Source organism: Panicum hallii, chromosome 6, assembly GCF_002211085.1.
Source record: "Panicum hallii strain FIL2 chromosome 6, PHallii_v3.1, whole genome shotgun sequence".
Lineage (NCBI taxonomy): Eukaryota > Viridiplantae > Streptophyta > Magnoliopsida > Poales > Poaceae > Panicum > Panicum hallii.
The window spans coordinates 44,607,786-44,628,881 of NC_038047.1; the positions used below are offsets into that span (position 1 = coordinate 44,607,786).

Sequence of the window (21,096 nt, forward strand, 5' to 3'; positions counted from 1 at the left end):
GGCGTTGGGCCTTGCTCGCGAAGGAATGGAGGAAGCTTTGGTGAGGCTGAAAGCATCTGCAGCCAGTAGCCACCATTGGCTGGTAGTATGCCTTGCTGCACCGAGGAGAATTCGGTAACACGAAGACCTTTTTGGCTTCGTGAATTGCATCAATGGATTGCTCGTGCTGTAGAGGAAAAATGTTCAGATTACACACGTTCTTCTCCAGCAAACCGCAGGTGTGTGTATAGAGTTTTCTGAAGATGTAACACACAGCCGCTCCAGAGTTACTAGTTTGGATATTCATTCTTTTTTCACATCGGCCACTGATATTGGCAGAAAGGTTCTGTTCCTTTTCACTTACAAATCCAACGATTAAGCCTAATCCTCCTTGGGTTATACGATCCGTTGGTTGAGTGTCAACGTATGACATTGAACGCTGGCAATCTTCAGACTCACGCTCAAAATCTATAGATTGTGTGATGGCCTTCAACAATTATCAAAGTTTAGAGAAGTAACCAATCTCTGTCAATCAGATTGCTCAGAATGGTTTTTACACAGTTCAGCAGTCAGCAGCTAATGCTGGTGAAATCGATACAAGAACTGCGGCGAAATCCATAGTTACGAGCTCAGGTTACAGTTGAGAAACATTTGTGCTTCACATAACCATACAGAAATCAGGCACGAGGAGTGCAGGCAGGTCTTGCTATGCACAAACACACAAGCACAAAAATGGTTCCCACCAGAGGCATGTATTTTGCACAGAAGCTAATGGAAAGCTGAACCATCAAGTGTTGCACTTCCATCTGGATGTTGGTACGCAGTTCAGGTACTGGCACCAGTGGCAGCTGTCGTTCCCATTCTTGCCCTTGAAGAGCATCACCAGGATAATCACAAATCTGCACCGTAAAGTCACGTTTGTCAGGCTTTGAGTCTATATTCTTAACAAAAAGAATCAGCATTGCTCATACAAAGTACGGCACTAGTACACAACAAGGCAATATGTGGGTACCACATCACCTATTAGTCTAGTACTAAGTGATATGTGAACCATACAGATCGTGTGAATGTGCATTGCCTTTGATGATCGAGACTTACCCAACTACCAGCAATATGAGTGCAGCAACCCACAAGACGTACTGGTACAATTTGTACTTTGGAGGTTGATTAGTTTGAGGTAGCTCGTTGCGTTCCATCCAACCAAATTGAGGTCTTGCCAGCAACACAAATCCAAGAAGAAATCCAGAAGCAAATCCACCAATGTGGGCAAAATTATCAGCATGGGGTAATATCCCAATGGCCAAATTAATTGCAATTATGAACAGTAGAGTTATAATTGCTGCTGCCTGCATGAGTGAATCACCTGGAACTTAGCAAAAAAAGAGGGCGGAGAGAAAAACTGCAAGACAGAAAAAACAGCGCGCGCGCGCGCGCACACGTGTGTGTCTCCTGCTGACCTTGTTGGAATAGATTGTCCAGTTCATAATAAGCTCAGAAAGCATAGATCCAAGGAGGCCAAACAAAGCCCCAGAGGCACCAACAGAGATGTAGTTACTCCGTAAGAACAGTGCAGACAGGACACTGCCGCCAAAACCAGATATCAAGTAGATGACCCCAATGCGCACTTGCAAGCCAGAAAACTGAAGTGAGTTGACAGCAGACTACCACCAAAACCAGATGCAAGAGGTTTTGTCGAAGGTGAACATAGCGTAATTCCAAATCCACGATGAAATGGGAAGAAATTGATCCCTAATAACATGTAAAACCTGACTACTCCTTAAATGACTACCAATAAACAAAATCATATTTGATTACTTCTTAAATGATTGCAATGGTCTTATGTTGAAATCCTAACAGATGGTGCCTTGAGAAAAATATTTAAGTGGTTCCACCACAACGTCATGGCAGAAAACAAACCCTCCATGACTACTTACTTCAGATTTACTTCAGCTTTCCATAAGTTCCAAGACAGAATCAGCTAACAGTGTTTCAATGTTAAAACATAAAGTGCATCGTCCAAACAAAGAGATATTGCAAAACAATAGATGGTCAAGTATTCAATCAAGGTGCTCGAATCGGAAAAGATCGATATACAGTGGTAATGACAAAATGAACCAACAATTGCAAACAAGAAGCTTACCAAACCCAAATTGTTGCTCAAGTCGGATTCCAATGAATAGCAAGCTTAACATGTTGACTATAAGGTGGACTAGGCCAGCATGGAGCCATATACAGCTAATGAGGCGCCATCCTTGGTGCTCATGAACTACTTTGGCCCAGTTAAGTGCTCCCATCTTCTCCAAGCTGCCCAAAGAAATGGAAACTTAAAAACAAAACTTGGTGTGCATTGTTATACTTTACATTCACACAATGCACGATAGTGCAGTGTCAAGAGAATGCATTCTCGGTCTCAGATTGGTCTCTAATAAAACTGTCCCACATGGTGGGAAGAGAACAAGTACAAACAAAATAACCTTTGTCACAGCTAAAGATTAAAAAAAATCAGACCTTGCATGATCTTGCACGAGGTAACAGTTCGAATACAAAAAAAAAGCCCCAACTGGCAATATATCCTTGTCACTTAACTGCTCATTATAATTGAGAAAAAAAATACAAATGTGTCTATCAAAGTGTACTAGCAACAAATTTTAACTGTCAGCAAGGGATGTAGACACTAAAAGACAAATCTCTGAAGAATAGAACATTCCACTGCTGACTGAATCCGAATTGTTCAGGTATTGGAATTGCCCTGAAAGTTAGTTCCAAAAAAAAAAAGAATCGCCCTGAAGGCTGAAGCTATTAAGCAAAATCAAATGTTTTGGTTGAAATCTACTTGCTACAAGGGGAGCAATCTGCAATAGATCTAAATAGTCACCATATTCAGCAAATCAGCACAATGACCCTAATATTTCCAATCGGTATGAGCGGAAAAGGAGCAAGAAAGTGGCAACAGACGCAGATTCTGGGTGGTACACTGAAAAAAAACCAAGCTTTACTAGCGAATAGACTTGAAATCCAGCCAAGATGCGACCTTTCACTTGAAATCATGCGCTAGAACCGGCACAAACCCCTCCTGCAACCCCCCGATTTCTCATCGAATCCAACAAAATTCAGCGGAGCCCGAAGCCAGTCGCGCGAGTGACGGGACGTACGTGGCGGAGGAGGGCCCAAGGAGCGGGTTCTCCCGCAGCGGCTGGAAGGCGAACCGTCGGAGAAACCCCGACGCGACGCACCCGGCGCCGCCGCCGAGCGCGCTTCCGTGGCGCGGGCAGTCGTTGACGAACATCTCGGCGGCGAAGACCGCGATGCAGGCGACGAGCACGGTGGGGACGAGCCACGGCCACCACCGCCGCTCCTCGTCCGCGCCGCCGCCGTACGAGCCGGGGTACTGGTAGTACCCCGCGCCCGGGGCCTTCGCCTCGCCGCCGCTCGCCATGGCTGGTGACGGGTTTCTTGACCCGCGGCGGTGTCGGCGGCGGCCGCGCGCCCGCTGTTATAGCGTGCGGGGGTAGTGGACTGGTGGGTGCGTGCGGTCTCGCGGGGCTCGTCGCTGCCTTTTGGCTTGGCTTGGAAGCGAGGAGGGGAAAGACGGAGGAGGAGGTGGGAGTGGAGAGTGCGGTGGCTCCGGCCCGGTGGGGGAGACTGGAGAGCGATGGCTGTGGCGCCGTTACGCTGGCGTGCTGGGACCACCTGTCGGCGAGTGGTGCCCGTTCTTCTCGGTTCCCTTTGGCAGCTTCGGGGCCTTCGCCTTCCGGGGCAGTGGAGCTGTGGTGCTGCAAACGAGTTGCTTGGTTTGCTAGCAAAGCCACCGTCCTCGTCCTCGTCTTCTATTCTTCTCGATTTGGATCACCCTTTCCCTTTGCTTGGACAGACAGGACATTCCATCTTCTACCGTCTTCTTCTCGAAGCAACCGGCCATTCAGATCGGTGAGAAAGCACGGCGTGATGTTTTTAATTTTGGAAGTGGCGTCTGGAGAAGCGCAAACCATTTGCGTCACAGTTTTGCAACGTAGATAGAGCTAAAGAAAACGGTGCCCACAGTTTCGACACCAAGGCCAAATGCGCAGTCTTGGCGGTGGCAGCAGTACGCAAGTGCAACGCGTGATCCTGTTTCTGGTTTCGCTCCAATGCATTCAGGCTTCAGCGAGTTGCGCGTCGCGTCGCGTCGAGAGCGTCCGTTGCAATCTCGTGCTGGCGCCGTACGGTACGCTCGCGAGCCCGTCCGATAGGTTGGTTCCCCGGCCACTGTCAAACTGTCAGGACGAGACGCTGCGTCGCATGTGGTAGCTCGCAGTCCTTGTGCTCCCAGCTCGCCCTGCCTGGCGAGCAATCCCGGATTCGGCCGAGACGTGCGTGGCAATCCGCGAAGCTAAGGTAGTGTTTGGATCCAAACGGTAAAAGTGTAAAAATTTTGCTATTTGTCAAAAGTGGCAAAAGTTTTGCTATTAGAGGTGTTTGATCCAAATGGCAAAAATTTTGGCAAAAGCTCATTTAAACCTCTTTTCTCCTTTTTGCCATAAGTGTGTTTGGGTCCAAATGAAAAAAAAGAGCAAATTTTTTACTGTTTCCTTTTGCTATCTGTTTTTGCTGTTTCCGCCATAGGGTGTTTGGGTCCAAATGGAAAAAAAAGAGCAAATTTTTTGCTATTTGCCCTTTTGCCAAAGGATCCAAACAGGCCCTAATTCTGCGGATGACCGTAAATTTCCTTCGTTACGGTCGATAGGATCCGCACACGTGATATGTTACACATATATACTAAATATTAAATAAAATTTATCATTTCAGAAATATTAAATAAAATTCATTTAAAATAATTTTTAAAGATAGGTGCTAATTCGCGAGATGAATTTAATGAATCTAATTAATTTACTATTTGCAACGGTAATGCTACAGTAATCATCCGCTGATCATGAATTAATATACCTCATTAGATTCGTCTCGGGAATTAGCCTAGAGGTCAGCAATTAGATTTTATTTTAAGCACTTCTAAATAATAAGATTTTTTTTATATAATAGAACTAAAGTTTACCTCTTCCTAAGCAAGCACCACATATCATCCTTCATTTCTCTTTACTTTTCGCTTCCCCACTCAATTGTCACAACCTAACTCATTTCTCTTTCTCGCTTCATTTCCTTTTCCCCTTCTATCTCTTCTCTCGCCAAGTAAACCGGTTTACTCTACCGAGTCACCGCTGCGAGTCGCTGCCTGATTGCTGCCTCAGTTGTAACCGCGCGTCCAGGCTTGAGGCGGCTCGAGCTTCGTGCCGCGGAGCGGAGGTCGTCGGTGAGCAGCATCGCGCGGTGTTCCACCAGGACTAGGGGATCTTGACGACGCGCGCCGACGTGCCGGTGGATGCTCGAGGAGCAACGGCCGTGTGGATTGGCTCGCTGGCCTCGGGCTCGGGGTGCAGCGGATCTCCGGCGTGCAGCAGCCGTTGTGAGTTGCGGGTTCTAGTTCTTTTAGCCTTCTCTTTTTCGTTTCTAATTTTTTGCCGCGCAATTTTTTATACAAAATTATTACACGCATCTTTTTACAAACTTTTAACATTTTATCTCCCTTTTTTGAAAGTTTCCGAAAAAGATTTCCACATAAGATTTTCTCATCTATTTTTTCTTGAATGTTTGTCTCCCAATGTTTTGATCCATTCTTCACCCTTTTGTGTTCAACTTTTTTCATTCTGAATTTTTGTGTATCAATTATTTTAAGCCAAAACATTTTGTTTGTAACATTCTTATTTTTTGTTCATATAGTTTCTGTTTTCATTATTTTTTAGAATATGTTCTTTATTTTTATAATTTTTGTGTACTTAAATTTTTGGTACAAATCATAAAAAGTTGGCGTGCATAATTTTGTTGTTTAATAAAATTATGCGATTTCTATACACATAATTATGTTGCACAGTTCTGTTCTGATTTTTTGTTACATATATTTTTGCTTATATAAACTTTTTTATATAATTGTGTTATATAAAATTTTTGCTTTTGCATAAATTTCTGTTACTTAAATTTGCATCTACATTTCAGAAACTCTTTGGTAAATATTTTCTATCATGCGCAAGGTGCAAGTGCGGGTGTTGGGTGCGTGTGAAGGAGTGGGGACCAGTGCTACTAAGCGCAAGTGGCTTGTGAAGCTGGAACCTTGAAAGGGAATGGCAGGCGCGGGACGGATGACTAACGCGGAAACCGAAAACGGAAACAAACCACTTGGTCAGAATTCAACCGCATAAAAGTTAATTTACGGGCGACCTTAAACTAGCTTAGCCCATGGCAATCCACTGCTTCTCTCCCATCTTACAGTCGCCTCCCACCACCGCGCCGCGCGTCCGATGGCTTGCTCCGCCATCCAACGGGCGGCAGCCTCCCGCACCATATGCTGAGGGTCCCGGCTCCGGCTGGGGCTGTCGTACCTCTGACTGGATCGGCGACCTCGGCGCGGGCGGCTTCGCCAGCGTCAGCAAGGCGCGCCACCGCCGCACCGGCGCGGTGTTCGCGCTCAATATGTCGTTCCATGCTGATCCCGACATAGAGGAAGAGGCCAAGGTGCTCAGCCGCGCTGCCGTATGCTCCGCGGGCCCGCCGCGTTCGCGCTCGAGTTCATGGACGCCGGCTTGCTCGGCCGTATCCTCTGCCGCCGCCGGGGTAGAGGGATCCCGGAGCCGGCGCTCTTCGAGGCGTTGCGTCGTGGCCCGTGGACTCCCGTAGCGTCGCGCGCCTCGACGTCAAGCCGAACAACCTCCTCGCCAACTCCCGCGACTGCGGCGGCCGCCGGCCGGACGATTTGTAATATAGGTCATGAATCTTTGCATAAAGACCTCTGAGTATATGCAACGTGTCCCCTGGATTGGATCGCGATTAGTAATCGCGATCCAACTATTTTCACTTAAACCCCTATTTCGGGAATAGGAATTTACAAATAGCACCCTAGTTCGGATTGCCTCTGCCCCCTGCCCGTCCGACGCATGCCCGCCGCCGTCCCGCCCGCCGGAATCGCGAGGACCCTCCTCGCCCTTTTCGAATCCGGCAAGCCTTGCTCCAGTTCCTACCGACGGTGGTGACTCTTCCGTGGCGTCTACTTCCGGAGCGGTTTACCTACGTCGAGCGGCTGGCCGCGGAGAGCTTGATCGCAGCGCACCGACCTGTAATTCTACCGACTTTTAAAAAAATAATGTTTCGGTGATTGGAGGTGCTCCAGCAGATTGTCAATTCAATTTTCAATACTTAAAATTTTTTGGCAAACACCAGAACACACCTCCATCCACCCTAAATGAAGGGGATTTATCCCCCTATCTATTTTTGGTGATTGGCTTTTTGACAGTTTGCTGCACCAACCATTATCAAAAATACAAAAGTAGTTATAGGTAATAGAGAGAATGTATGTTTTGAGCGTAAGGTACAAGTAATCTGTTGGAGATGCTATTTTCGTAGGACAGCACATGACCTGATCTTGAATCCATGGCCACAACGAATTCAACGGCAAGGAACTAAACTGGATGGGTGAATGGCCGTACAGATCAAACATGCCAGAGAACGAAGTTTCTATTCTCTGATGAAGAAAAGGAACTGAAGGACTGACAGTCCCTAGAACAAAGAGGCTTTTTTTTCCTCTTAACATAAGATTGTTGTCTGTTCCAGACCTAAATGAGTATTGAAATCTAGAAATACTAGGTCATTGTGAACTATGATTATATAACAGTAGTCCATCCATCATCAAGGAGAAAAAAAATACTAAAAAATTGGAATTACCCTCCCTTCAGTTTTGTTGTCCCCTCCTGAACTCATCCTCTGACAGTAAACGGTAACCACCAAGTCAACCTGCCTAGCTGTTCAGTGACTCTGGATTCCTCGTCATCCTCCTCCCGGCGCGCGGCGGGGGCCGGGCTCGGCGCCTGCGCCACCACCGGGGCGAGTGCCCCCCGCACGTTGGAGAACTCGGAGCGGCACGGGACGTCGCCGCAGGTGAGGTTGATGTCGTCGAGGCGCACCCCGGTGCACGGCCGGTCCTCGCTGCACAGCAGCCGCACCGCCAGCGGGCCGCTGGACGTGCCCTCGATCCGCCGGAACGTCACGTCGCTGATCTGCACCAGCGACGGCTGCGGCCGGACACACCAGGGCGTCAATCTTATGCGATTCGGCTGGGAACGTTCGCTCGTGTCGCGGCCTGCGGCGGCGTTACCTTGTCGGCGTCGGAGCAGCGGTCGTGGGGGCAGTAGCGCTGGTCGATGATGATGGGGTTGGTGACGTTGGCCATGGCGATGTCCTCAAAGGTGATGTTGGACGCGCGGCTCCGCGGCGACCCCGGCCACGTCTTGATGCGCACCCCGTTGGTGGTGCCCTTCACCGTGCAGTTCCTGATGACCAGCCCGCGCACGTCCTGCTCGCCCTCGTCCTTGCCCAGGCTCCCCACGCTGAGCCCGTGGCCGGGGCCGCAGGTGACGCCGCTGACGACGACGTCGACGGAGCCGGGGCCGACGGACACGCAGTCGTCGCCGGTGCCGATGACCGAGTCGAGGATGCGGACGTGGCGAGAGTGGCCGACGTGGACGCCGTCCGTGTTGCGGCTGGCGGCCGGCGCGTGGATGCCGAGGCCCTCCGCCACGACCCGGGTGCAGCGGCGCAGGTTCACGTGGAAGCCCCGGCTGTTCACGAACGCCAGGCCTCTCAACGTCGAGTTCGTCACGTCCTCGAAAACCAGGGTCTGCAGCACAATGGCCGCCGGGCCGATCACCTCGCCATCTCGTCGACAAAAGAAAAGGGATCAAGTCTGTTCCGGTTCGTTTACCGTCGTCTTGGACTTGGACTTGCCACTCCGATGGCCCTGGCCGTCGAGGGTGCCGTTGCCGGTGACGAGGAGGTTGTTGAGGCCGCTGAACGTGATCCAGGCATCGTCCGAGAGGTGGCAGCCGCCGCCGCCCGCACACGGCGGCTGGAGCACGCCATGGATCACCACGGCGGGCGCGTCGCCGTTCGCGCACGGCCCCTCGAACTGCACGGCGCCGACGGCGAATGTGCCCTTGGGGAACACGAGCGTGGAGTTGCCGGCGGTGGAGCCGCACGCCGCCCGCCACGCGGCCAAGAAAGCCTGCACGCGCGATTCAGACCGTGTAGATTTAGCTGAGAAAATACGACCAAGTGATGGAATCAAACGGCACTCACGTCTCTGTTGTCTCGGTTGCTCGGCGCCGCTCCGTACTCCGTCACGTCGTGGACGCTCGCCGCATGGTCCTCGCCGTGCGCGTGGCCGCCGCGGAGCAGCGCGGCGGCGACGGCGAAGAAGACGACCAGGGCCTTGTGGATGCTGGCCATGGCGTCGGGACAGAGATTGACGAGACCCGAGAAGGGTGAGAAAGAAGGCTCCTAGCTCTCGCCTTATATGGCCATCATCGATCATGCTTGGAAGAATTGAAGCCATTAGGCTGCTGTAACCTCTAGGGTTAATTGTTGGTCTGTGACGCCTCTAAATGAGCTTAGTTGGCACTAGTTAGTTCCGAGGCTGAAAATATTCTCCGTTTCGAACAAAAGATAGCCGCAGTTTAATGACTGCCTGTAACTGCTCCTCTGCCGTCGGAACCATGAGTTCAGTAGTGCAAGGAACCATTTTGTCCAAACGAGAGAAACAAAAAAACTGAGACCCAATCATTGGACCACCACCATCTTCTCTAACCCCAAGGACACCGGCGAAGTTCGGCCCTTCGAACTGGGCTAGACTATGCAAGGGCAGTAGTGGGCCCAAAAGGCCGAAATGGTATGAAACCACGTGTTGTTGAATCGTCTTACCGGCTACCCAGCTAGTTTGAAATGGCGATTGTGGCATGCTTGCTTACCGTGGTCGCCGCCGGCGTCCCCATCGTACCCGACTTGGCTTGGAAGAAAGCGCCTCTCGCTCGCATCTTCTAGTAGGCGCGGCGCGAGATATTTTCACGCCGGCGTAATCCACCTGGAGCGACCACCAACCCCTCTCTCTCGCACTCTGACCAGTGACCGACGCACCACCCATCTAGAGACTCCATCAGATTTATCCCCCGCAACGGAATGAGCAATTCGGACTAGCCGACAAGGATTCCGTGTCGCGCTGGCTGGCAAATGTGCCCTGATCCACAAGCTAATAATCTCTAGTTTTATAGGGCTTTGCTATACACAGTGATATCAAGGAAACTGGCAACCGCACTGGAGTTTTACATGGGGTCAGTAAAATCCCCAGCTGATCAGATCTCCCTCTTTCCTGTTGTATCATCCATCCATCACAGTAATTTAACTGCTGCTAACGCCGGCGGCGATGCCTTGCGAGGGACGACGAGGACGCCGCCGCGTCACCTGGAGGAGTGGGACCCGTCGTGGTCGCTCCCGGCGCTGCCCGCCGACCCGCTGCAGGCCCGGAGCGGGTGGTACACGGGCCTGGGCCGGTAGATGGGCCACGCCTGCGGCTCCTTGAGCTGCTGCTGCTGGTGCTGGTCGGGGTGCGCGTCCACCGGCTCCGCCTTCACCTCCGCCGCCGCGCCTCGGCTCACGGGGTCCTCCACGCCGCCGGAGTAGCCGTTGCTGGTGTCGTCGCGCGCGCGCTTCCGCCCGATGGAGACGCCGAACAGCCTCGCGCCGGCCTTGTCCTCGTCGTCGTCCCCGCGCTCCGTCCCCGCCGCCGCCGCCGCCTCGGGCGGCTCCTCGGCGGCAGCGTGCCCGCCGCGGCACGAGGGGAGGAGCTCGAGCACCGACGGCAGCGGCGGGGGCGTGGCGGCGGCCTCCGCCGACTCGCCGGAGCAGTTCCCGGCCGCCGCCGCCGCCGCGGCCTTCGCGGCGTCCAGCTGCTGGGTGGCGGCGTACTTGGACATGAGGAGGAGGATGTTGTTGCAGAGCTTCTTCATCTGGCCGAGCTCCCGCGCGAGGCGCGCGTTCTCGCGGCGCAGCCGGTCGTTCTCCTCGCCCGCGTCGCCGCCGGAGGCCGCGCCGCCGGAGCCCGACCCGGACGCCGCCTGCGGCTGCAGCGGCGGGGGCTCCGGGGACGAGCTCGACGACAGCACCTGCTCCTCGCCGGAGTACACCGGCGAGCCAACGGGCAGCGCCATCGGGATGGCCGCCGCGGCGGCGGCGGCCGCGGCCACCGTGACCGCCGCCCCCGTCGCAGCCGCGGCCGGCGTCACCTTCCGGCGGTGTATGTCGCAGAGCAGCCGCTTCTCCCCTCGCCGGAAGCAGTCGTTGGCGAACTCCCACCGGTCCGGCACGATCTTCCTGAACCCCTGCGCCACCGCAGATCACACCGAGAAATCAGCACCACGCCGGCGAGGCGACATACAAAGAGAAAAGGAAAGAAGTCGAGATGATCAAAGATAAAAGGAGGATGGGTGTGACGTACGTAGGTGTTGAGCTGGCGCACGAAGCTGGAGAAGTTGTTGTGCTTGAAGTACTTGGGCAGGAGGTCGCGCGCGAACTCGGCGGGGCGCCACACGACGAAGGCGGAGCCGTCGTCGTTCCACGAGATGACGTCGTCCACCGCCGGGTCGTCCACCAGCTGGTACGTCTTGGTGAGGAACGGGGTGGGCACCGACCTCTGCCCCGCCGCCGTCACGCCCTCCGCCGGCTGCGGCGTGGCCGGAGGCGGCTCGCCCCCCGCGGCGGCCTGCTCGGCGGCCATGGCGCCGCCGCCCGCGCAGATCCGGCCCGGCGACACCGTCGCGCCCCTATCCGGCCGGCGAGGAAGGGGAGAAACAATCAAAGGACGGAAGGAAGAAGAAAGGTGGTGGCTTCTGGAAGTTTCCGCGTTGCGTAGCTTGGAGAAAACCAGCGGGCGGTTGTGGGCAGAGAGAGAGAGGGCGCCGAGGGCGAGGGCGCGCGGAGGAGACGGGAGAAGAGGCACGCGGTCGCGGAGGGAGGCGCTAATAAGGCGAGGGCGACCCGCCACTCGTGCCCGCGACGTGGAGAAGGAGCGGAGGCCAGGTCCCCGCGCGTCGCGCGGCGGACGGGGATGGGGAGTCAAGCGGGCGGGCGCGGCCTGGCCCGCCGGATGGGCGCCCAGCGGTGGAGATGACGGCGCGCGGTGATGCGTGGGTGTGGTGGTGGGGCGAGGAAACTGCGAGAAGGTTCCGCTGCTTTTTTTCTTTCTTTCTTTCTTTCTTTTACACGGCTGGTTCTGGTTAGTTGGTGATTCTGGAAGGTTCAAGGCCGGGCGGAGGAATCTTGGACACGTCGCGCGTGGGCGGTGGGGCCCGCGCCTCGACGAGACACGCAGCTCGGCTTGCGGCAGCTGCAAGCCTTCCACGAGAGTTGTTTTGTTTTTCTTGTGAATTCCACAGAAGTTAGGAGTATTTTCTTTTAGTATCTTTCTGTAATTTGAAAAATGAAACCTTTTTGCGCCGGCTGCAGTTTTGCAGAAAGCGTTAGCTTGGACCGATTGATTATTTAGCTTGACCTTTCGGTTCTTGGCATGACTGACTGGGTGTTTGTGTGTGTGGACACAGGGATGGTCTGGTGGCTTCCATGCATCGTTGGCGCAAGTTAATCTGAGCGTGACGCAAGTAATGCATCACTGATTCTGATTCTACTGCAGATGAATGCAGACTTGCAGAGCGAGCGATTCTGGGCAGATATTTTGTTAGCCGACTTAAACAAGATTTTTCTTTTTCCCTTTCGCGTCCATCTCGCGGCTTTTGTGATGCCGAGGCCGAGATCTTTCGCTGATCTGGATCACGCGCGCACTCCATCGTCCTGACACGGACAGCTGCTCGGCCGCGGATGCTGAAACGCGAGCTGGTCCCTGGCGGCGCTGCTGCACGGCGAGCAGTGTTCCAGCTGATCGAACCGCAAGAACCAGATGGTTGGTTAAGGGCAGGGTTAACGTTGCTGAATTACCTGCCGGATGCTACGATGGCGGTTGGTACCGGTGTTGTTTTCGCCGCAAAGGTCGTCGATTTGGAGCCCATGGGATTGATGGCTTGATGCGACCTCACACTTTAGTCATGTCAGCACCAAGAAACTAGAAACTGCATGGGCCAGCCGCCAGCCTTGCAAGGAAAACGAAGCAACGTCACAACGTATAGAGTTCTTGTAAAAACAACGTCAGAATTGTACTTCCTCCGTCTATAAAAAATATAACTCTTATTTTCAAAAAAGTTTAATAATATTAAATTTGATTAAATTTATATAAAAAATTCCACTACCTCTGTCCACAAAAGAATGCTACTCTCGCTTTCAAAAAATTAAATAGTTTTAAATTTGATCAAATTTATAAAAAATTACTAACAGTTATGCCTCCAAATAGATTTAGTATGGAGATATATTACATGATTAATCTAATCATATTTAATTTATGACATAAATATTAATACTATTTTTTGTCAAATTTGAAATTATTCGACTCCTCGGAAAAACTAGAGTTACGTTCTTTTGTGCATAGAGATAGTAACCTTTATATCTCTAAATAGATTTAGTATAAAGTTATATTACATGACTAATCTAATAATACTTATTTTATAATATAAATATTAATACTATTTTGTATAAATTTGATTAAATTTGAAATTATTTAACTTTTCAAGATACGGGAGTTGCATTCTTCGGGAAACGGGAGAAGTGTAAACTTCTGCGGCATGATTCCAGTGTTTTGCGCGTGTGGCACAATTTTCTCGTGCAGCTGAGACCTTGCTGCGCGGAGCCGCCGGGTCCCAAAGAACCCCATTAGCATAACCTTGTTGGCAAGAGAAGTTGGCGTTACACCCCACGCAGACGACGCTAGGTCGCGAGCTCAGGTGATCTGGACTAGGATGCCAGCGTCGGACACGACACGAGTCCGAAGTCGTCAGACGCGACCAGAACTTCAGAAGAGAAGCATTTGTTCTCTTCGATCAGCCCAGGAATTGTGGAGGCGTGCCGCACCCGGCGGCGTAGGCAAGGCTTGTTGACCATGACCAGCCGCCCCCCGGCAACGTTCAAAGCGGCATGAGCTGAACTGAGCAGCTGATCGCCATGTGCGTGCCACCTGCGAGCTTGGGGATGGGGCGGTCAAGCGCGATGACGAGGGCAGGCAGAGGGCTGCTGGTCAGCTCAGCTGGTCCGTGGTCGCAGCAGCGGCCAGTCTGTCGCCATGGCGGAGCAGAGCGAGCAGGGCACAATGGTGATGGGGCTTTGACTCGTTCGATGTGATGCTTCTGGAAGCTGCGGCGGGCGCTCTGGTTCTCGTCTCCCCAAAAGAAAAGCTTTCCTTTGAACGGAAAGGAGGAGCCTTGCTGGAGAGACGAGGACCCAGGCGCGCTACTGCGTGTATAGGAGTCGCAAAAGCCGAGCGACGTCGCAGCCAGGCGAGCCCAGATTTCCGTTCTTCTCCTACCTCGCGCAGCAGCGGTCGAAGTTTGAGGAGGGGAGCTGCATGCGGCTTCCAGTGGCCGGCGGTCTTAGAAGAAGGGGTGAGGACGGTAGGGACGACCGACGGTGGTGGCGAGTTGAATGGACGGCGCGGCGAGGCGGCTCGCCGCCGGTCGTTAGCGGTCCGGTAGACAATTGATGGGCCAGAATTAGAATGAGGACGTAGCAGCTCGACGATGATGACGAGTGCAGGGCTGCATCTCCAGCGGCGGCCGCCACCGGAAACGAGAGGAAGGTTGAGGGCGGTGGGGATGTGGGCCTACGACGGGTTTTATTTGATGTGACTGCACGCAGCGCGTGGCTGGCCCGACCCAGGCACCCAGCAGCAGCGCTTTGCTGCTCTGTGCAGAAAACAAAAAAAGAAGAAGAAGAAGAAAGGGAATTCCGTCGATCGGGAAGTCGTGTCAGGCTGGCCTGCAGTTGACACCGGGCCCGTCAGGCCGTGACTGTACTAGCAGCAGCACCAGGCACTTCTGCGATTCTTCCATGCAAATTCATATCCTTGTAGAAAACCTTTTCCTTCGAGCCCATTTTATCCGCCAATTGCTTGTGTTTGTGCGACCGGCTTGTAGAATTTTTTTTTTCTGAGAGCAATGTCACCTCCCTTTTTTTCTTTTGTGAGATGCGAGAACCATCACCGAAAACAATGGAGCAAGAAAATCACATATGGAATTCAGCAAGTCTCCACCAGGGCCCAGCCCACATCAAATATCGCATAGCCCGTGAATCGGAATATTGTTATCCAAGGGCCCGCCCCGCCCAGCCTCTTTCTGCATTCATTCATTCTCGCTGCTCAACAGCCCAAGCACTTCTGCCTGAATTCATTTATAGGGCCCATACTCTTGGAAACGGCAAAGAATCTTGCACCCAGGAACATACGGCCCATGTAATGCGCCTCTTGTGTTGGTTTCTCTCTTTCTCCAAATCAGAGGTGCTTACAAGGTCAGGTTGTGCTTATGTGCGTTCACAGAGTGATTCCTTTGTCTGCATTTTGTCTCGGAAATAAAAGAAACATCTGCACATTCACAGTGGACACGGTTTGTGTTCTGATCATACACAAAACATTGTATACCGGAAGCATATAGCAAAAGCAGGCATGCACATACTATGTAAAATATCTGACGGTAAACAAAGCGATCAAGCAAAGCTGCTAGGGATAGTTGACCACTGGTTCTCGATATTCCTGTGAATTGTGATGAGAAATGCATCGACCAATTCAACCCAAAATCGAAGACCGACAATGGAGTGAGCTAAGAATTCGGATTATTAGATTGGATTGGATCCCTAGCTAGTCCCTACCTGCAAGGCTACAACGACGCCTCCAGACGACCAGATCCATGATCTCCTGTGATGATGTGATCCATTCCCCCATCTGACCATGGCCGCTGTTGCAAGCCATTCCGTCCTGTCCTGATAGGCCATCACGACTTGCTCCTCCAGGTCGCAAGCTTTACAGGGTTTCCTCTGCACCTACTCGCGCCATCTTCCACACGGAGGCTACCGATCCAGCAATACTCACAACTCATCAGTACTCCGTAGATAAACAAAGCTCTTGCTGTCTTGCAAGTTGCAACCGGAGGAAGCTACAAGAGACAAGAGGGAACGACCGAACCAGGCAGCCGCGCCCCACATGCTCGCTCCGCTGACAGTTCAGCGCCTACATTCTCACGTGAGCTGCCTCCCTCCCTCAACAGTATCATACTGAATACTGATGCTCCTGCCATCGTCTTCTACGGACCATGCACACGGTCCATACCTCACTGACAGAATCCAGGGAACATTTTCTGGTTCCTACGCACCTAACCGGCCTGTAACACTGGTCCTGAACCTGATCTACCAGAGAACTTTTCCGGCCGGGCCGGCCGAAACCCCAGGCGACAGATCCCAATCCACAACGTGGCCAGCCAGCCTCTCCAGGTCTCCAGGTACATGGTGTCAATGATGAAAGGCAGAAGGGCAGGGGCAGCAGCAATCAAAGGGGGAAAAAGGCTACAGGAACGGGGCAACGTACCGTACCCGGGCCGGGGGTAATTTCAGAAGAAACAACCGACATCTTTTTCTTACCATGTTCTTATCAGTCCAGAATCCAGATCTCCTTCCACATGGGGGTAATATAAAGCTGCAGCTGCAGCTCCTGCTGGATGCCTGAAGTTTCGCCTGCGGCTTCACTGTGGATGGACGAACGATTCTCTGATCTGATCTGATCTGATCAGTCCGGGCTGTCATTTTGCAATAATGTGCGTGTGTGTGGCCACAAGGACGAATGCATCATCCTCTACTGACGAGTAGGAGTAGTTGAGTGCTGACAAAGTATGCCTGGAAGTAGACGAAACCACCATGTTTGCTGCTCTGAATTGCGTCTAGGATAGTTCAGAAAAGGGTCCAGTGTTGGGGACCTCTTGTATTGTTTGCGGACAAGTACCTAGTTTGGAACAGTACCAAGGGACAGCTCAGCTAACAAGGGTATACAAATTGTTTTCTTGGGTGTTGCCAATAGCAGTAGGCTGAAGAAATTATATAGCCAGCATGACAAACCATTTTTACTGAACTCTTGAGCTATATCAGATACAGATACAGAGACTAGAGCAAGTCTAGCAATTGACTAGTAGTACACAATGCAAACTAGTATAAAACTGCAACTATCCAATCTTCCATTTCGTGAGAAAGAAAGATCGATCACGTACGACGCTGAACTAATCAAATCAAAGCACACTTGATCAAGACGCTTCGATATCTAATTATCTATACCAGCACACTTATTAATTTCTATGCAACCCAACCTATATCCATGCAAAATCAGACGCAAATCTCTCGTTTCCGTTTCAGAGGGAGCAGCCTGCTGTTGGGCTTCTTCTCCGGCGTCGGCGGCGGCGGCTGCTGCTGTTTCTTGGCCGCCTCCTCAGCAGCCTTGGCGCGTCGCCAGCCGAGGTGCGCCGCCAGGTTCTCCACCTCCACCTTGACGACGTCCTTCCGCACCCCGATGTCGGTGATGTACCTGCCGACGCAGTACACGCCGGCGGTGACGGCGGCCATGCCGAGCGGGCCGGCGGCGAGCACCTTGAACGGCGTGGAGAGCAGCGCCGCGAGAGGCACGGCGACGGCGGAGGCCGCCTGGCCGCTGCGCCCGATGCCGTCGTCGCCGCCGCCGCCGGCGGCGGCCGGGAGGAGGCCCGTCTTGCAGTAGAGCGCGAAGTCCTCGCAATTGTTCTCGAACACGTCGTAGTCGCCGAACCCGTTCTGGAGGAGGTGCATGGCGCGGCGCACGGCGACGTCGGGCCCGCCGTCGGCGCGCGCCGTGGTGCAGGTCCCGCCGCGGAGCTTGGCGAGGAACACCGCCGGCGGGGCGCCGTACTCGAAGCGGTGCAGCGAGCCGCCGCGGAGGAAGCAGTCGAGGCAGGTGAGCACGACGCCGCTGTCGGGGAGCTGGAAGCCGCAGTCCGGGAAGGTCGGGCACTCGTCGGGGCCCTGCGAGAGGAGGCTCGACACGGCGATGGCGGAGTCCAGGCCGGCGGTGCCCGCCTCCTTCTTCCGCGTGAAGTGCACCACCTTGCTCCCGCCGACGTAGATCCCTGGAGGGTCCATGACGACACGCCTAGCTTGCGTAAGCACCGTGATGAGCTAGTCCATCATGATCCGATTCATGATCGAGTTGCAGATTAACGAATTATGGATATGACCACGTCGGGTCATGGTTTAATCAGGCAACAATGTTGTACACACATGCCAAATTGGATCCACATATTGCTAAAATGACGAATATTGAGTTGCATATACCGACCAATTATATTATGCTTTAGAGAATCAATCGACGAAAGGGGTAAGAAAACTGCACTAGACATATGGGTCACAAACATTGGATCTTGTTTATGCAGTTGCAGGCAGTACTCCATCCATGCATGTGGAGAAGTACCCCATGCCGGCACGCCATTCCCCACACACGCCAATGATCGGAAGTCTAGGCTAGACGTTCACGATGCGCGGGACAAAATGCCGGTCCCTATAGCAGCAAGCGCGCAGCGACACGGTGTGGAACAGACCTTAAGCTTTACGCTTCCAAATGGTCGCCGGTGGTCGGTGAGGAGAGATGCAAAGTAAAAGAGGGCACGGTGAGTGGTGTTACATGCATGTAGGCAATTGCACGCGGCAAAAGTCTAAAGGCAGGTACGAGCTAGCTTTGATCACTCACTGATGGTGAAGTTGCTAGCAAGTTGAGGAGGCTTCTTTGGTGAAAATGCCTTGGCTGAAATCGTCACCGGTACAGCTCGCTCAGTAATTCCTAATACGTGATTAGGGACTGGCAGTTCATTGAGATATGGTCTTATTCTTATGGATGCTTTCTTAGTAGCAGTTGCAGTCGTCGAATCTGAAAAGGAAATACTACGAAAGAGAAAGAGCTAAGCATCAGCCATCAGCTGGTGGCCAGCGATGAGTGTTTTTGTACGGATCCTGGGTGGGGGCACAGCATTCCGTCGAGCCCATTTGCATCGGCAGATCCTGGTCAGTGCTCGGCAGCTACAGTACTGGTAGTGGCTTCTTCCTTGAGCGAGCACCCACCCCATCAGCTGATTGGGATGGGGATTGGATGGATGATGCGGCCATGCACCTTGTTCCTATACCCAAGCCACCGTACATGTACGGACGGAAATTGGCTTGCGATGGTGAAGGGAGCAGGAGCAGGAGCAATGCGAGTTGAAACTGGAAGCTCTGATGGAGCAGAGCAGGTTCGGTAGTGGTGCTGCCACTGAATTACGCATGCGCCGCGATATACGGCAATCGAGTAGCACGGCGGCGTTTCGCAATTGCAGGCGGAATCGAAGAAGCATCTGCCAGCCAGGCAACCACCATGCCCGGACAACGCGGATGGCGCACCGACACAAGGAAACTGAGCGAGAATGGCACCGGCCGCCCGGGCGGCCGGACCTATGGACCAGCGGCGGCGCTTGCATTGCTAACCGCCGCCGGCAATGTAGTAGGAAGAAGAAATGTCATACCGTGGTGGGAGTAGGTGTAGCCGGCGCGCCAGGTGTAGATGTGGTCGCCGGGCTTGATCTCCGACCGCTCCACCCGGTGAGACAGCAGCCCCATCTCGTCTCGGCCGGCGTTCCCTCCCGCGTCCCGAATCCTGCAGCCGCTGCGGCTAGCTTCTTCTTCTTCTTCTTCTGCAAGTCCGGCCACCGGGCAAACGAGACACGGGAGCCAGCGTTGTGCTGTCACTCACATGGCGAGGCGACCTTGCTTGACGCCAGTGAGAAGGTGTCGCGGTCTAGAGAGTCAGTGGCGAGGTGAGGAGTGACCGGCTGTGAGAGCAACTGGAGAGCGGAGTCTCGCTCTCTGCTCTCTGAGGTCGGTGGTTGGTGTTGGGATCGGCTCGAGCGGTGGCGATCCTGCAGGGTTTAGTTGATTTATCTTGTGGACCGAGGAGGCCTCGGCATGTGCGTGGATGTGCCCGCGGTGTGTGATCTGCAACTGCAGCGCAGCGCTCGGGATTCGCGTCCCTGCTGCCCTTTGTTTCTTTTTCACCGCAGCTGCTCTGCTCTGCTCGGGATTTGCGTGCGATCCTGGAAGTTGCTGAGCTGATGACTGATGCGGCGTTGCTTGCAGACCATCCTGACCTTATTTTAATTCCACTCGATGCGCTACCGGTAATTAGCATGCTTTCAACAGGGTTTCCTGCTTTGGAGGGGATATGACTGCCTGCCTCCGGAGCTGCATTTGGGGAAAGCCGGCCGAGCGAGCATGTGTTTCCACTTATCTGCCACAAGGACGTCGCTTTTCTTGCCACTTACTCTATGCACGCTGTCTTCAATTGGATAGGGGAATCCGATTTCGGCCAAACATGTCTTTTTTTACACCAGCTATAGTATCTGTCCATACACGAACACACGCTCTACTCACACCAGGTCCGATGAGAAATCGAACCCAGGATGTCATGCGTGAAAGATAGGTGAATTATTTATTGGATGGATCTCGGTGAAAAACTCTTCAATTAGAAATTGAACCTAGGATATGTTATAAACGATGACGAATAAACGATGAAAGTAAACAGATCAAACCGAAAGGGACACGAGATTTAACGTGGAAAACCCAATCAATGCGGAAGGGAAAAACCACGGACGCCAGCCAGCAAGAACTTCAATATATCAAGAGTCGGGTTACAACGCCGTGCGGCGGCTTACAAGAAGATTATCATCAAGGGGAAACCCTAATCCGGCCCAAGCCTCCGGCAACGGGCCTCCGCTACGCTCCGTCACGAGTCGGCCTTTTATGTGCAACTGAATTTGGAACACAACTCAACAAACTCCACCTTGAGACAAATTCCTCATGTAGCATAAATAAATCCTTCATCCTGAACACATCAAAAGAAAAAAATACTTCTGGCGCCAAACAGCCTCTTGGGCTAATCCAATATAAGCCAACTAAGCTTGATCATAGCTCAAACTTAGCAACAGTGACAGACTTTGTCAACATATCAGCAGGATTATCATGAGTACTTATCTTGCATACCTTTAGCTTACCCTTTTGGATCTCATCACGAATATAATGGTACTTGATCTCAATGTGCTTTGTCCTCTCATGGAACACCTAATCTTTGGTGAGACATATAGCACTTTGACTGTCAGAAAATAGGTTAATGCAAGAATCAACTCCACAAAGCTCAGCAAACAAACCCTTTAACCAAATCAATTCCTTGCATGCTTTAGCAATAGCCATATACTCCGCCTCTGTGGTAGATAAAGCAACAACAGGCTGCAAAACAGCCTTCCAACTCAC

The 21,096-nt window shown here is 52.7% G+C and overlaps 4 protein-coding genes across 5 annotated transcripts; all 4 read right to left on the minus strand.

Moving 5' to 3' along the window:
- Nucleotides 1-484: 484 nt before the first annotated feature.
- Nucleotides 485-3,563, minus strand: LOC112898580 (RHOMBOID-like protein 2). The gene is made up of 5 exons (XM_025966919.1): nucleotides 3,132-3,563; nucleotides 2,120-2,283; nucleotides 1,437-1,603; nucleotides 1,078-1,325; nucleotides 485-878 (listed from the first exon to the last, which is right to left on the minus strand). Exons 1-5 carry the CDS (start codon nucleotides 3,413-3,415, stop codon nucleotides 767-769), a joined length of 975 nt encoding a protein of 324 aa, XP_025822704.1. The 5' UTR covers nucleotides 3,416-3,563; the 3' UTR covers nucleotides 485-766.
- A 4,087-nt stretch (nucleotides 3,564-7,650) lies between these two features.
- Nucleotides 7,651-9,818, minus strand: LOC112898578 (exopolygalacturonase-like). Its single transcript, XM_025966917.1, has 4 exons — nucleotides 9,133-9,818; nucleotides 8,759-9,058; nucleotides 8,153-8,674; nucleotides 7,651-8,069 (listed from the first exon to the last, which is right to left on the minus strand). Exons 1-4 carry the CDS (start codon nucleotides 9,280-9,282, stop codon nucleotides 7,755-7,757), a joined length of 1,287 nt encoding a protein of 428 aa, XP_025822702.1. The 5' UTR covers nucleotides 9,283-9,818; the 3' UTR covers nucleotides 7,651-7,754.
- Nucleotides 9,819-10,079: 261 nt separating this feature from the next.
- LOC112898579 (heat stress transcription factor B-2b-like) lies at nucleotides 10,080-12,063 on the minus strand. The gene is made up of 2 exons (XM_025966918.1): nucleotides 11,324-12,063; nucleotides 10,080-11,207 (listed from the first exon to the last, which is right to left on the minus strand). The coding sequence occupies exons 1-2, from the start codon at nucleotides 11,600-11,602 to the stop codon at nucleotides 10,287-10,289; spliced, it is 1,200 nt and encodes a 399-aa protein (XP_025822703.1). The 5' UTR covers nucleotides 11,603-12,063; the 3' UTR covers nucleotides 10,080-10,286.
- Nucleotides 12,064-16,843: 4,780 nt separating this feature from the next.
- Nucleotides 16,844-19,708, minus strand: LOC112897693. Of its 2 annotated transcripts, XM_025966055.1 has the most exons (3): nucleotides 19,317-19,708; nucleotides 17,246-17,894; nucleotides 16,844-17,161 (listed from the first exon to the last, which is right to left on the minus strand). In XM_025966055.1, the coding sequence occupies exons 1-3, from the start codon at nucleotides 19,408-19,410 to the stop codon at nucleotides 17,122-17,124; spliced, it is 783 nt and encodes a 260-aa protein (XP_025821840.1). In that variant the 5' UTR covers nucleotides 19,411-19,708; the 3' UTR covers nucleotides 16,844-17,121. The 2 variants fall into 2 exon arrangements, with proteins under 2 accessions (XP_025821840.1, XP_025821839.1); XM_025966054.1 differs by having other exon boundaries at nucleotides 16,844-17,894.
- Nucleotides 19,709-21,096: the final 1,388 nt, after the last annotated feature.